The sequence below is a fragment of the Scheffersomyces coipomensis genome (genome assembly GCF_036884675.1).
Source record: "Scheffersomyces coipomensis strain NRRL Y-17651 chromosome Unknown DFJ63scaffold_7, whole genome shotgun sequence".
Taxonomy (NCBI): domain Eukaryota; kingdom Fungi; phylum Ascomycota; class Pichiomycetes; order Serinales; family Debaryomycetaceae; genus Scheffersomyces; species Scheffersomyces coipomensis.
This window is the reverse complement of record NW_027042898.1, coordinates 275,380-290,825: the sequence shown is the minus strand read 5'-3', so window position 1 is coordinate 290,825 and position 15,446 is coordinate 275,380. Positions and strand designations below refer to the sequence as shown.

The 15,446-nt window shown below is 30.3% G+C and overlaps 7 protein-coding genes across 7 annotated transcripts; 2 read left to right on the top strand and 5 right to left on the bottom strand. All coding sequences in view use genetic code 12, as the record gives it.

The window, feature by feature from the left end:
* Nucleotides 1-239: 239 nt before the first annotated feature.
* DFJ63DRAFT_320765 (uncharacterized protein) lies at nucleotides 240-793 on the bottom strand. Its single transcript, XM_064907244.1, has 2 exons — nucleotides 592-793; nucleotides 240-541 (listed from the first exon to the last, which is right to left on the bottom strand). Exons 1-2 carry the CDS (start codon nucleotides 614-616, stop codon nucleotides 249-251), a joined length of 318 nt encoding a protein of 105 aa, XP_064759984.1. The 5' UTR covers nucleotides 617-793; the 3' UTR covers nucleotides 240-248.
* Nucleotides 722-1,583, bottom strand: MCM1 (transcription factor). Its single transcript, XM_064907243.1, has one exon. It carries the CDS (start codon nucleotides 1,379-1,381, stop codon nucleotides 890-892), a length of 492 nt encoding a protein of 163 aa, XP_064759983.1. The 5' UTR covers nucleotides 1,382-1,583; the 3' UTR covers nucleotides 722-889.
* Nucleotides 1,584-2,499: 916 nt separating this feature from the next.
* Nucleotides 2,500-4,023, bottom strand: DFJ63DRAFT_343612 (uncharacterized protein). Its single transcript, XM_064908754.1, has one exon. The coding sequence runs from the start codon at nucleotides 3,989-3,991 to the stop codon at nucleotides 2,564-2,566; it is 1,428 nt and encodes a 475-aa protein (XP_064759982.1). The 5' UTR covers nucleotides 3,992-4,023; the 3' UTR covers nucleotides 2,500-2,563.
* Nucleotides 4,024-4,169: 146 nt separating this feature from the next.
* DFJ63DRAFT_315272 (uncharacterized protein) lies at nucleotides 4,170-5,222 on the bottom strand (the record flags this gene model as incomplete). The annotated part of the gene is made up of 1 exon (XM_064906518.1): nucleotides 4,170-5,222. The coding sequence occupies one exon, from the start codon at nucleotides 5,220-5,222 to the stop codon at nucleotides 4,170-4,172; it is 1,053 nt and encodes a 350-aa protein (XP_064759981.1).
* Nucleotides 5,223-9,574: 4,352 nt separating this feature from the next.
* On the top strand, nucleotides 9,575-10,891 carry XOG1 (glucan 1,3-beta-glucosidase; the record flags this gene model as incomplete). The annotated part of the gene is made up of 1 exon (XM_064906517.1): nucleotides 9,575-10,891. The coding sequence occupies one exon, from the start codon at nucleotides 9,575-9,577 to the stop codon at nucleotides 10,889-10,891; it is 1,317 nt and encodes a 438-aa protein (XP_064759980.1).
* Nucleotides 10,892-11,297: 406 nt separating this feature from the next.
* Nucleotides 11,298-13,702, top strand: DFJ63DRAFT_235826 (uncharacterized protein). The gene has a single exon (XM_064904267.1). The coding sequence runs from the start codon at nucleotides 11,705-11,707 to the stop codon at nucleotides 13,529-13,531; it is 1,827 nt and encodes a 608-aa protein (XP_064759979.1). The 5' UTR covers nucleotides 11,298-11,704; the 3' UTR covers nucleotides 13,532-13,702.
* DFJ63DRAFT_337361 (uncharacterized protein) lies at nucleotides 13,600-14,911 on the bottom strand (the record flags this gene model as incomplete). The annotated part of the gene is made up of 2 exons (XM_064908537.1): nucleotides 13,600-13,920; nucleotides 13,949-14,911. The coding sequence occupies 2 exons, from the start codon at nucleotides 14,909-14,911 to the stop codon at nucleotides 13,600-13,602; spliced, it is 1,284 nt and encodes a 427-aa protein (XP_064759978.1).
* Nucleotides 14,912-15,446: the final 535 nt, after the last annotated feature.

The window sequence follows — 15,446 nt, the reverse complement described above, 5'->3', positions numbered from 1 at the left end:
GACTATTTTGTTTTAATTTTCTCCCTAAATTTTCTCCCTAAATTAATTCTCACTAAAATTTTACTCCATGCTTCCCTGATTTGGCTCACCCCACTTTTTTATCCATTTATGAACAATTCCCGTAATGAGAAATTTTCAACCATTTTTGCGCAAACTGTTTTAAGCCATGTAACTTTTGCAATTTTTTTCACTATTTAATTGAGCTTTTATAGATTCGAAACCATACACCTTTTCTTCATTTTTAACAATCATAAATATTTATTTATATAAACGAAATTGTAAAATAGAGTCTGATAAGATAAGATAAGATAAGATAAAAAAACAATAGAAAAAAAGATTGATAGATATACTATAACAATATAACTGAAATAAAAGGGAGATAAAAAGAAAGAAGAAACTAAAGCAAATGTAATATACAATTGAGAATTGAGAGATAATTTAAATAATTTAAATAATAATATAATATAATAGTTACCAATAATAAGAATAATAAAAAGAATAAGAATAATAATAATAAAAAAGTAGATAAATAAAAAACACACTGTAGAAAATTCAATATCAACAAAAAAAAGCTTAATACTAATAAAGTACCAGCAGTAAATAATAACACTAACATACTAATAAAAATAAGTATTATAATTATTATAATTATTTAATAATAGTAGCATAAAGATGAAATAGAAGAATAAATAAAAATCAAAAAAAAAAAACACATAGACATAAATGGAAAAGACAAAAATAATTTATAGGGACACTTTTTCCAAGTTTTTCATTATTATTTTTTTTTTTTTTTGATTATTTATTTATGTTAAGTTAAGTTAAATTGATCCAAATATTAAAAAACAAAAAAGGAACAATTTGACTGAATGAATTGTAATCATCATCCCCTTTATTGATAATGTTGTTGATTTGGAATGTTATTATTTGGAATATTTGCAAAATATTGATAATCTTGTCCATATGCATTTGGTGGAAGCATTCCAGGTTGAGGATGTCCTCCACCTTGAGTTGGATAAGGTCCTTGATGAGGCATATGAGCACCAGGGGGTAATTGTTGAGGTGGTGGTGGACCTTGTTGTTGAGGTGGAGGACCTTGTTGTTGAACTTGAGGAGGTGGAACTTGATGAACTTGTTGTTGATTTGGAGCTGGACTTTGATCTGGCAGTTCTTGAGATTGACCATCAGATTGATCACCTTGATCATCACCTAAACCTTCTTCTGGAGCATTTAAACAAGCTTGAATTAAATTTTTACCTTCACTCTTAGTAACTAAAGGTTGTAATTTTGGAGTTGTAAAAGTATAAACTAAACCAGTTTCACTAACCACTAATAATAAAACTTGAGTACCAGTTAAAACTGATAATTCATAAGCTTTTTTCATAATACCAGCTTTTCTTTTAGAAAATGTAATATGACGTCTTGATTTATCTTGAATGAATTTGATTTCAATCTTTCTTCTTTCTTTTTGAGATTTACCTCCTGAACCACCTTCATCATCATCATCATCAACAATTCCTCCTCCAACAGAAGTATTGGAAGCACCATTGGCGCCTCCATCATATTGAGCATCACCAGTCTCTAACTTAGGTTCTGTGGCGCTAGACATTCTAGAAAGTTATTAACGTTAGTAATTGTAATGCTTAAGTAGTATTGAGCTTGATTGATTAGATTTGACTTGGTTTGATTTGATTGATTGGTAATGATTCATAATAACAAAATTTTTTTTTTTGGGTACCCCTCTATTATGCTTAAGTTTCAATCATCATTTATCATATACCCCATCCATATACCAATAATCATTTCTATTAAATCATATAACATACAATCTAACTTGATAAATTTTTTTTGGCGGCCTATTGATATCGATTTGCTTTTTGTGGTATACTGAATTAGGATAAGTCCCATAAACTGTTTCCTGAAAGGGATAGTTGAACAAAAAAAAAACCACAACAAATCAAGAAAAAATTGCCGTTACTTTTTCAACCATGATAGCTTATCATTCATGAACCGCTGAAGTCCAAACCTTAATCAATCAACCCTCAATGCATAGTGGTATGTACTTACTTTATAGATATCTGATTAATTTATTGTCCTGGTATAGGTTAAGTAGACATAAACTTATAATCAAAAATGAATAAATTATCAACAAAAAATCCAAAAGAAGAAAGTGTTCCCTCACACCTTAAATTGTTTTTTTTTTAGAGTATTGTATAGAAAAAGCTTCAAGCATAAAACAAATTACTATAGAGAAAAAAGAAAAAAAGGAGGGAGTGCCTGTGACAAAACGAAGAGCCAATGAATGAGCTAATTGAGTAAAAATTTATTAATTAGGTATGTCATGCCTAAATTAAGTAAGTTCGCGCTGTTGTTTCCCAATGTGGTCATCTTTTTTTGAATTGGGAAAGTATACCCTGGTTTACTCTGAGGACAGTGTAATTTGGAGCATACCCTTAGATTCTAAAAGGTTCTAGACTACTCTCTATAGTGTTTGTTTGTCTGCTTGAATTTGCATCAAATGAATTTATATTATTATACATTATAAATACTACACTATATACGTAAATTACGTAGCTGTAGATGGTCTTGTGCTACCATTTTCAGATTTTACGAATGATTCAGGTTCTTGTGATTCAGCTTTACTTGCAATAGTACTATTGTTTTCACTATTAATCTTATCATCATTAATCTCAACTTCAATATTTAAAAACTTAATCAAGATTGATGATATCTTTTCCTTTATAGATTCATCATTAAATTCATCAACAGACTTTCTGACAGTTAAAATTAATACCCTAAATAATTTACTCTTTAAAATTAATGTCTTTGGAAAATGTTTATCTGAAAGTAAATCTTGTAATTCTTGTAATTGATCTAATATTTGTCCATTGGCCACATCATCTCTTTCATCATCACTTAACAATAATGATTCATTTAATTTATCACTTAATTTTTCAAATTTAGTTTGTGTCTTATTCAATTGAGTTTGTAATTTTTGTCCATTTGGTATAATTTTACCAAACATATTATTTTGTTCATTTTCATTATCAAAGATATAATTCCCACTTTTAAAATCATAATTATTAATGTCTTCAACTCCCCAATCATCATCATATTCCGATAACAATCTCTTTTCTTCTTGTTTCTTCTTTTCTAATGCTAATTTCTTTTCTTGAGCTGCCTTTTTCTTTGCTGCTTCAATTTGAGCTTCCTTAGCCTTTTTAGCTTTAGCAGCAGCTGCTGCAATAGCTGCCTTTGATTTTGCCTTTGGCTTAGCAGCTGCAGCAGTTTTAGCTTTCTTAGCTTTAGGTTTCACTACTTCAACCACTTCTTCTTCAATTTCTTCAATTTCAGGTTCAGAAGGTGGAGCTGCCCTTGAACCATATTTTACAAATAATTCCATATCAGGTGGATCATTTGCTAATTCATAAGCTTTTTCTAAAAGATTATCTTTTCTTCTTTTACCACCAGTATTTGAAAAATGAGCTGAAATATCATCTTTACTTAAAAGTTTTAAATCATTACTATTAATCCAGATATATGTATCATCACTGAAAAATCGAACTGGTAAAACTTTAGAAGGTATACTCACAGCAGCACCTCTTTTCTTCTTAGCAGGTGATGATACAGTGGATCCATTACTTGTAGATGGACCTCTTGATGATTTTGGTCTCTTTGCAATTATATGTTCTGGTAATATCGATTCTTCTAATACCATTGCTGGCCAAGCTGGATAACCTTTAACTTTGGCCAATACTATAGTGGTAGGTTGGAATTTCTCATCTAATTGTTCAAGTGTTAGTATGACTTTTTGAGATGATGGTGTAGAAGGTGGTTTTTGTGATGTGGTATCTATGGATGCTGATTCTGTTTCAGTTGGTATGGCTGATTCAATATCTGATTTTGTTGTTGATTCTGAAACGGGTTCAACTATTTTCTTTTCTTCTTCAATCTGCACAATTGGCTTCGACTCAGATGATTCTACTTCAGACATGATACAATCAAATCTATATTATAATTTATATTACACGTAAAATCTATAAATTTTATGACTTTATTTACAATGTCTATATTTTTCAAAACACCAAAAATCAATCTCAACCCAAAACCGAAAAAATGTCAATCATCAAACTTTTGTCTAAAAAGTTTATTATATGCACACCCTATGCTTTTCAAAATACATAATCCCAAATATGAATGAATCCACTACCACTTGTACTTATTAATTGATTTGTGGATTGATTATAATGGACGTAACTTAATACTTTAGCAGCTGATTGATTGGAATTCACATTCTTTAGGGTTGTATCTGATGGTGAAGTTGGAGGAATTGATAATTGTTTCAATTTTGAAATTTTAGATGTTAGAGGATTATATTTCCATACTTCAACTACTCCTTGTGTGGTCCCGTTGATGATATAATTTGAAGTTGGTATATATTGTGAGTTGAGTTTATACAGGATGGCTTCGATGGCATTTTCTGTTGTCGTAGGATTTAATATTTTATAATTGGCTGTCTTTGATTTATCTCTATTTAATAGCTCTATAGTTCCATTATCGAAATTGATTAAATTCCAATCATCCTTTTCATATTTCGAAACATTTAGGATTGAACTTTCTTTATAATCGAATTTATCAATCATTAAATTTTGATTTCTAATATCAACCGTATATAAATCACCATTTGAACTTCCAATTGAAATATCATAACTTGACTTATTAAAATCAAGGCAATTTAAATTATCATTACCAAGATTGATAGAATAGACTGGTTTATGAAAATTTGGTTGTCTTAAGTCAAACACATTCAAATGATGATTGACACCACATGAAGCAATCATACAATCATTCAAAACTTTACAATCTAAAACTTGATCTTTCGCATGATTTGTATTAGGTTGAATATCAACTTGTTCAGTACCTTCAACCATTGGACTATTCAACATCAGGTGTAGTTTCGTCCTCCGTATAACATCAATGACTATTATATTGTCATTAGAAGCACTTACTATGAAATCAAACGTTTGAGAAATATCAAGAGCATTGATTGAATTCGTATGATATTTAGGAAATAAAATAGGTGATTTCAATTTATCATCACTTGATAAATTATGTAGTTTTAATCTGAAATCATTCCCTCCTCCAGTAAGTAAATAATTATTATTGAAGTGAACACATGAATTTATAGATGAGTTAGTATGAGCCTCAAATGATCGATATTTCATACCTTTATCATGTCGTATGATCCATCTGTTTGTTAGCTGGAAAAGTTTTGATCTTTGAATTTTTTTTTGTGCTCAAGCAGCCTTTTTTTCTGTGCTTCGATTCTACAGACTGCAAATAGGAAGGGTCAATTGAGGTTAGAAATCATAAATCTTAATGTATATCGACAATCTCGATATATCTACGACAACAATAATCTTCAAATATCATATATAGTGGAACTTCAACCAGTTTTAGTTATTTAATCATAATTGCAAAAAATAAGAGGTAAGAACTTTAAAAATAGAAATCTCATTAAAATTTTGCAAACGTGGGGTGCAAAGAAAAGGAGTAGCATTTCCAAAAAGGATTAACCACCGAATAAACTAAACGACACCGCCAACGTAATTCGAAGTGGTTACCAATCCTTTATACGATTATGTATGAATAGTCTTAGTATTTACTCGAGATAACAATGCTATTGCACGTTTAGTAACCTCTAATTGAATAAGGACCCTATCTAAGAAAAAAACAGGTTAACAAAACTACCGCTAGAAAATTTATTTTTTAAACTTGCTACTGATAAACGAACTAGCAGTAATTGATGGTCGTTGCCAAGTAATGAAACATTCTAGGCTAATATTAAATTAATATTTGGCAAAATAATAATTGCAGTGGTAGCCCTGAGGAAGGTAAAAAAATAGAGAGCTGGTTGAAATCCCAGATTTGGGGCGACTATCTACCGTTTGAGAAAGTAAGGAGAAAGTGTGATGAGTTACATGATAATAAGTATTTATTAGTATAGACCATGTGAATGAAATTAGATTAGATTACACATTCCATTCAATATTTGACACATTTAAGTTTTATATCTCGTAATTGGACTGACTAACTGACAAGGTTTTTTGTTTACATAAGGGATACCTTAATAATTTCATTCCATGGATACCATAACAATGAAGACTTTAATTTCTTTTTAGAGCTTACGCTGTTTAAATAACACTTAATACTTGAAACGTTGTAATGTGGTGAGATGAGATGGTGTAGATGTAACTAAATTTGGAATTGAATTAACTCAAGTAAAACTAAAATATTCTATTTTGATGTTTTCAATGGTTGCCTTCTATCTCTCTTAACTACGTTCGTTCATCCCCTACAGACTTTCAATTCAATTCTCGTATACAATGCCTGCCAATCAATGAACATTTTCTATTTATTTGTTTACTTCATTATTTTTTATCCGAATTATTTTTTTCTCTCTAAAAGCACAACAAACTTTTGATTCTAATTATAGATTATTTTTGATGGGAAATTAGCTGGTCTAAACATGATAAAGGTTCTATTAGATTATTATTATTTTAAATCAATCAACTTAAGAGATCCTTTGATTAAAGTTGTGAACTAATAAGAGTAGGGAGGAGGGGAGGAGATGATTACATCATTGTAATCTTAAACATCAAACTTTGCGAACAATGTGCACTTTAAATTTAGGGTTAAAAAATAAAAGCAAGTAAAGTTTTGTGTAATTTGACGCTATAACAGGAGCTTTTGATCAATTTATTGCAAACAGCATATCTTCGGAGTATATGTTATCGAAACCGTGAACCATAAGGATATGACATGATAAATATATTGAATCGATATGATACGAACTTAGGGAATAATGTAGTTGGATTGTAACAATGCATGATATCTCTTAAACCAACACATTGAGGAAATAGTGGGGGTATTTAGCTACGGAGACCAAAGACTACAAACCAAACGTCACATTTTAACGAACTAATGGTGCAATAGATTTTAAACCCATCTGTAGGTGTTAAATGCGGAGTCATGACAGACATGTGCGTATTCATATACATAGTAATTATCTACGTTTATTATTGCCAACTATTAATAAATAGATTGTAATGAATAAGTAAATAAATATTCACTGGACATTTCATAGCAAGGTAATATTTTTTAGCGTGGGAAAACGGAACAAATCGAATTCTTATTGTGGAATTTGGCCTAAAATTGTTTTGGGGATAAAACTTGACTTTTACAGAAATTTCTCCCTCTCATCTCCATTCTTCAGCTAAATTTTTAATCATCTCATCATTTCCTTTGTTTCAAGTTTAATATCATGAAATCCACCTAATGTAAGTTGCATTACCTTATTCCAATTGGATATCGAGAATACATATTCTAATAACTAATAACTAATCAATTTTAAAAATTTCACTTCATACACATTCACATACACATAAACAATCGAACAAATAATTTTACAGATTTACACACACACCCACACCAACGTCAACTAACATTTGCGAGCATGTTCAAATTAGGGAGATAAAGACCAAATTGGATAGATTGTGAACAAACACAGAAATTAACACTAAATAAATTTAAAAGGGATATATGTTTAAAAAATATACTACATACAATTTTTTATTTATAGTTATAACTTTTTACTAATTTACTTATTTATTTATTTGCTATTTTAGAACCCACCCAACCGGATTATAATCTAACGGTGCCGTAGAGATTTGTAGTTTTTTTCTTGTCTATAGTTATACACGAAGTATCTGATTAAAAAAACTAATATAAAGAGTATAATTAAATATATTTTCAAGGGATTATATGACATAGATGAATATGTAGGTAGGTAGGTAGTAGGTAGCTACAAGTGGAGAATATAGGTGGTGTGGTCTATCGTAGTTCAGATTACAATTTCCATTATCTCTCCAATTACCACAAAGCATAAGGAGGCTTTATTTAACAAAAATATTATTAACTTAAGGACAACAACTCCTTTGTGGTTTATTAAATGAGCTGTGTAATAGTTTGATATATATATATTTCCATTCCCTACTCATTCCCTATATTAGGTTGCCGTTTCACTTTAAATTTATTTTATAAATCACAATTTTTAAAGTTATATCCCATTTCTTTTCTTAAGGTTTTGATTCTAACTTTTCGTCAAATCATCAATTGACAATATATTTCTTGATTGAATTCGATTTTCTCGACCACGTCATATAAAGCATCGTTGATTTATATATCTTCATCATTTTGGTTTAAGAATTATTTTTCGTTAGTCTTGGTACTTATCCATATCTGGTAACAAAATCATAAAAACTACACAAAGCAAGACCCCAAAAAAAAAAAGAATATTAAGAACACCCCCTTCCTTATTCCACACATAAAGAAGTCACTAATATTCCCATCCTTTAATTAAAGCCCATTTCATTAGGGAGACAAAAAAAGGGAGAAAAGTGCTTAGCTGCTTATTTAAAATTAGATACATTCTTCATTCACAGGGGCTAAAGATTGAAATTCAGAATCTTTACTTGTTATAAGAACCTCCCTAATTCCCACTAATTAAAAAAGAATAGATCCCTAATTAAGGTATATACCAATTACCTGTTACTGAATTTAAAGTTTTCCGATTTGACGTATATATATATATACCCACATACATTGAAAACAGATTCTTAGCAATTTATTAATTTAAACTTTGATTTAAATTTAAACACAAGTGGTTTCATAAAGTTAACTAATAATTTCAACTGCTATTTTATTTTTAAATTTTTTGGTGTTATTATTTTTCCATCGTCCTTTGTTTTGCATTAACATTTTTTAGGGAGAATTCCAAACCTTTCCTGCGTGTATTCACCCACCCCTCCTCCTCGTTCTTCGCTCCCTAACTCCCACTAAAAAAAAGAAAATCTTTTTTTTTTTAAAGAATAAAGAAGATTACGCGTGCCAGCCATTTTTTCTTGTTCTGTTTATTTTTTGTGAGTTTTGTGTCGTTAAAAAGATTTTTACTTGAAATTAAGTCCAAGGGGAAAATTCTGTATAAGCATAAATTTATACTGACAACTGCTATAAATACACTGTTTGTTTACACTTTGAAGAATTGATATTATATATAAATATATTATTATATTCCTCCCTTTTAAATTTTAATCAACCACACTTGTCTTCATTAGTTTATCTGTTCCTTTCTTTCCTTTTCAATCCTTTATCCAATTTTGGTTTCATTATAGTGTCATAATTTATTACTGATAACTTAATTTTGTACCAGCCCTCATTTTTTACACTTTTTTTCCGTTAGCGAACCCCCTCCTCGTGAGTCCCGCTATTTTTGGTAATAAAAAAAAATAAAGCATACATTATTTTGCATTCAATCATCTATTTCAAATAATTGTTATACATTATCAACATTATCATCGATTTATTACCGATAATCATCAACTATTTTGTAATAGGTCACTTTTTTTAATTTTTTTTTTAAAAAAAGTATATATCAGATTCTATAAAATATTTCTCGAGGAAATTTCTTAGATCAAATCATTATACATCACAACTTATTTATACAACTACATACGATATGTTATTTCAAAACGTTATACTTTCAAGTTTAGCTTTGATACTGACAGCTTATGCTGCGCCAATGCCAGCTGCTGCAAGCATTCCTAAATTTGAAAAATCAGAAACCGTCAGATTAACCAAGTCTGCTTTAGAGTGGGATTATGCAAATGACAAAATCCAAGGGGTGAATATTGGTGGTTGGTTTGTTCTTGAAGCTTATATTACTCCATCTTTATTTGAAGTTTTTGAAGTTAATGGTGATCAATCTGGTGTTCCAGTTGATGAATATCATTATACCCAATATTTAGGTGCAGAAGTTGCCGAACAACGTTTACAAACTCATTGGAACACATGGTATACTGAAGCAGATTTTGCTGGCATTGCTGCTGCTGGATTAAATTTCGTTCGTATTCCAATCGGTTATTGGGCTTTTCAATTATTACCTGGTGATCCATATGTTCAAGGTCAAATTTTCTATTTGGAACGTGCTTTAGCATGGTGTAATCAATATGGTATAAAAGCTTGGATTGATTTACATGGTGCTCCAGGTTCTCAAAATGGTTTTGATAACTCTGGGTTAAGAGATGTCTTAGATTGGCAAACTGGTGATAATGTTCAAGTTACTTTGAATGTTTTAGATGGTATCTTTCAAAAATATGGTAATGGTAATTGGTCTGATACTGTTATTGGTATTGAATTAGTTAATGAACCATTAGGTCCATCTTTAAATATGGGTGAAATTGAACAATTTTATCTCCAAGGTTATCAACAATTAAGAGCAACTGGTTCAGTTACTCCAGTTATTATTCATGATGCTTTCCAACCATTAGGTTACTGGGATACTTTCATGACTGTTGAAAGCGGTGATTATTGGAATGTGGTTGTTGATCATCATTTCTATCAAGTTTTCGATGTTGGTCAATTACAAATGACAACTGCTCAACATATTTCTACCGCTTGTAATTGGGGTTGGGGTCAAAAGGCTGAATACCATTGGACCGTTGCTGGTGAATGGTCAGCTGCCTTGACTGATTGTGCTCCATGGTTAAATGGTGTTGGTAGAGGTTCAAGATGGGAAGGTCAATATGATAGTTCTACCTATATTGGTGATTGTACTCCATACCTTAACTTAGGTACCTGGCCAGAATCTTACCAAGTTGCTACTAGACAATTCATTGAAGCTCAATTAGATGCTTTCCTTCAAACTGGTGGTTTCGTGTTCTGGAATTGGAAAACTGAAAGTGCTGTCGAATGGGATTTTTCAAGATTAACTGCAGCTGGTCTTTTCCCATCTCCACTTTCTGACAGACAATATCCAAACCAATGTGGTTTCTAATTATATAACTAATCAGTATAACACTACATAAATCATCATCATATTCATCTTCATTTCTTCATTGCTTTTTATTGTTTTGTTTTGTTTTGTTTTTCCTTTTTTTTTGCTTTTGCTTTAGCTTTTGCTTTTTGTTTTTAGGTTGTATTGATTCGTTACCTGATTCATTTTTTGATACTGCTTTCCTTATAGCTGAAATTTTTTATAGATTCAACCAAAAGAAAAGAAAACAACATTCAATTAAATCTTTATTATCATAATTATAAACAAACATTTTTCTGGTATGTGTTTTATTTTAATGCAACTCCACTTTTCAATCTTCAAAAAAGTTAGTTTATTTGTTCTTATTAATTAATTTATCCGTTACTTTTTTGCTCTAAAGTTTTCTTTATCTAGCTACTTCTATATACTCTTTATATGTTCTTCCTACATATTTAGAATACACATATGTTAATAATATGCTATCATCGCCTTCCATTGTACTACAATTGTCACGGAATAATTTTTTCTCCTGTTTATGTCACTTCTTTTTGAGTTTTTGCAACTTTTTTTTTTTCTTCTCTTTTCTTTTTGTTTTTTCTTAGCGCCAGCGAGAATCTGAGGCTTTTGTCGGGCTTTGCATATGCCCGTTCCCATTCCCATACATTCGATGCTTATTTTCATCTTACAGACCATCTATTTCATGTTTTTTAAATCCTATATAAAGATCACCTAATTCCTCATGATCCACAGTTCTAACTCATAATTAAAGCTTAATTTTCATTTTAAGTAATTGTCCTGCAAATTTCGCAACCATATTACAACTCAAAATTAACAATGTCAAACACTCAAATTATAGTAGATGAATTCAGATGGGAGGATTTATCACTTACTATCCATAAAGATGGTGAAAAGACTGAAGACAAGAAAATTATCGATAATGTCAATGGTATAATTCAAAAGGGTGAAATAATGGCCTTAATGGGTCCATCTGGTTCAGGTAAAACTACTTTATTAAATATGTTGGCTCATAGAGCTAATCCAAAATCATCTGTGCAATCTGGTAATATTTACATTAATGGAAAATTATCAACTCTATCTGATATTAAGAACTTATCGTCATATGTAGAGCAGGAAGACTCTTTGATTGCTTCTTTGACAGTTCAAGAAACTGTTGATTACAGTGCTAGATTCTCCCAAGTTGATTCTCAATATAGAAAGCCTTTGGTTAATAATATGTTAGAAAAGTTAGGTTTAAAAGATCAAAGAAATGTTAAAATTGGTAATCCATTCTTAAAGGGAATTTCAGGTGGACAAAAGAGAAGAGTCAGTATTGCATCTCAATTAGTTACAACTCCTTCAATTTTATTCTTGGATGAACCTACTTCTGGGTTAGATTCGGTCGCTTCAAGAGAAGTTATATCCATGATTAAACAACTTGCTAAACAAGAAAATATGATTGTTATTTGTTCCATTCATCAACCTTCGACTTACACTTTTGAATTATTCGATAAGGTGATCTTCTTATCAAAGGGTCAAACTATTTATAACGATAGAGTTGATAAGTTAGTTAAATATTTTGAATCAATAGGACATGCTGTTCCTTCATATATTAATCCTTCAGAATATGTTCTTGATCTTATTAATACTGATTTCAATAATTCAGTTGATCCTATGGAATCAGATTCGGTATCGGAAAAGGATCATACCCTTCAAGCGTTAATCGCAAATTGGAAACATAATGAAAATTGTCAAACTCAACTTACAGAAGCTCGTGAATTGGAAACCTCTAAATCCAGTTCAAAAACTATGCGGACTGAAGTTAATAATACTTGGATTCTTTTCCATAGACTGTTGGTTAAAGCAAGAAGAGATATCTTAACATATTATGTTAGAATGATCATGTATTTAGGATTAGCCATACTAATGGGTACAGTTTGGTTAAGACTTGGAACTGATCAAAAATATATTCAACCTTTCATTAATGCTATCTTCTTTTCAGGTGCATTCATGTCTTTCATGTCAGTTGCATACATTCCATCATATTTAGAAGACTATCATTCCTTTAAAAAAGAAAGATTAAATGGTTTGTATGGTCCTTTGTCATTCACCGTTTCTAATTTCTTAATTGGTTTACCTTTCTTATTCTTAATTGCTTTAGTATTCAGTATTGTCACTTTCTTCATGTGTAATTTCCATAATCGTGCAGTTGGATTCTGGATGTATTTAATGTGGCTATACTTAGATTTGATTGCAGCTGAATCAATGACAATCTTTATTACTACCCTCTTCCCCAATTTCGTTATTTCGTTAGCTTTGACTGCATTTGCTAATGGTCTTTGGATGTCAGTAGGTGGATTTTTAGTACCAGCTAATATTCTTAATAAGTTTTGGTATTATACGTTTTACTGGGTTGATTATCAAAGATATGTGTTTCAAGGTATGATGTTTAATGAATTTTCATATAGAAATTTTGATTGTGATTCTCAATGTCATTGTATGTATGATTCTGAATTATCCAATCAATGTAAAATTGTTGGTAATGCCGTATTAGAAAACTTGGGGTATTCTTCAAATGATAAACATCTTTGGGTAGGTGTTTTGATTGCATTAATTTTTGCCTATAGATTTGGAAGTTATTTAGTTTTAAGATTTAAGAGATAATTCATTAGCTAGTCTTCAATAAAAAAACTTTAATATATTTTAATATTTAATATAGTTTCTATGTGTATCTATAATTTTGAATATGGTTTTGCTAATTTCACATAAGCTTTATCATTTTTTAAACCTTCTAATATTTCTAACATCACTGAAGATGAATATTCGTAATCCAGTATTTCATTATAAATTTGAGCAGAAAATCTAGCATATAACTTATGATTATGAACTGATAATGGAATATAAGTATTATAGTCAGTAAACATCTTGGAAAATATAATATTAACAAAAGCTTCAAACTTTTCTTCAATTAATTTTATGTTAATACCATACTTTTCAGTTGGTACTTCAATTGTAATCAAAGCATTTGATAAAGTACCCTTTGAATTTTCTAACTTCTTTGTACCCCCATTTTTTGGTAACTAAATCACCTAATTCCTGAGCTAAACCATAACAATATTTATTAATGGTTTCTTCACCACCACAAATTTCATTTCTGAATTTGATAGCTTCAGGGATAACTAAAGTTGAAGAATAATTTTTAGTACCAAAGAATGCAAATGTATCAACAAATCTAGTCTTTTCACCTTCTTCATCTAAATTAACTTTATCGTCAAGATAAGAATGGGAGATTGGCATGGTGTGAACTTGATGATGATGTTTTGAATCAACGTATAATACAGCGCAACCCGCTGGAACAAACAACCATTTATGTAAATTGGAAGTATAAAAGTCTGGTTTCAAAGTACCTAAATTTAAGGAAGTTACTAAACCAATACTATGAGCACCATCAATTAATGATAACACATCATATTTACGACATGATTCAGTTAATTTTTCAAATGGGAATCTAACCCCTGGCATTGAAATAACAGTATCAAATAAACATAACTTTGGCGATTCTTTCTTGAACACGTTTTCAAATTTACTAATAATTTCATCATCTTCAATTGGATAATCTAAGGTAATAATAACAGGGACAATACCATATCTATTCTGTAAGAATTTCACAGTATTGTGACATGCACCATACACCGTACTTGGAATGACAATCTTATCCCCCTTTGCGAATGGATAACTTCTCAAGATAGTGTTCACACCACTAGTAGCATTATCAACTATAGCAAGATTACGATAATCACATTTAAGGATTTCACTAACAGCTTTTAATGACTTTTCATATCCTTCTAAAATCTCAACTCTAAAAAAATAATCAGGATAATTGTAATTTCTTTTCAATTGTTCATAATATTTTTCTAATACAATTGTGGGAGAAGCACCATATGATCCATGATTAACGGGAGTGATTTTACTATCGAATTGTTTAAAGTAAGTTTCACGGAACTTCTTTCCAAAAGGAATAACTGGCTGGTTCAGGACTGTCATCTGATCAATTGACTTGTTAACTGTTTATTTGATACAATTGAAGAACAACATCGATAGTAAATAAGGATTATTTTTCATGTTATTTATAATCTAACCTCACCCTGGTTATCAGAGCCGCATCAACTGTTATTTTCTCCTTCCGCCTTATTTAGGACATTTATGCGATATGAGTAATAATATGGGTGCAATTGTTAGTTTTGTTAACGATTGTTGATAGCAATTATTTTCTAACTAATTATTTATTTTATAGATATCTCAAATAATACGGTTAATTATCCTTATTAGTCACATTGTTTGTTGTCTTATTTGACTCCACAATGGAATAGATGTGACATCTTGGCAACATTATCAATATGATATACGTAATCTATTTGACTCAATTGGGATATAAGCATTATTGATCTCAGTTAATGAGATGATATTCAGTCACGATCTACATTATTATAAGAATTTGGCTCATATTTTCGTTTATTCAGTATCGATCATTCTCTGTAAAACTGTATGAGCGTGACTCAATGTGGTCCGTGTATATAAT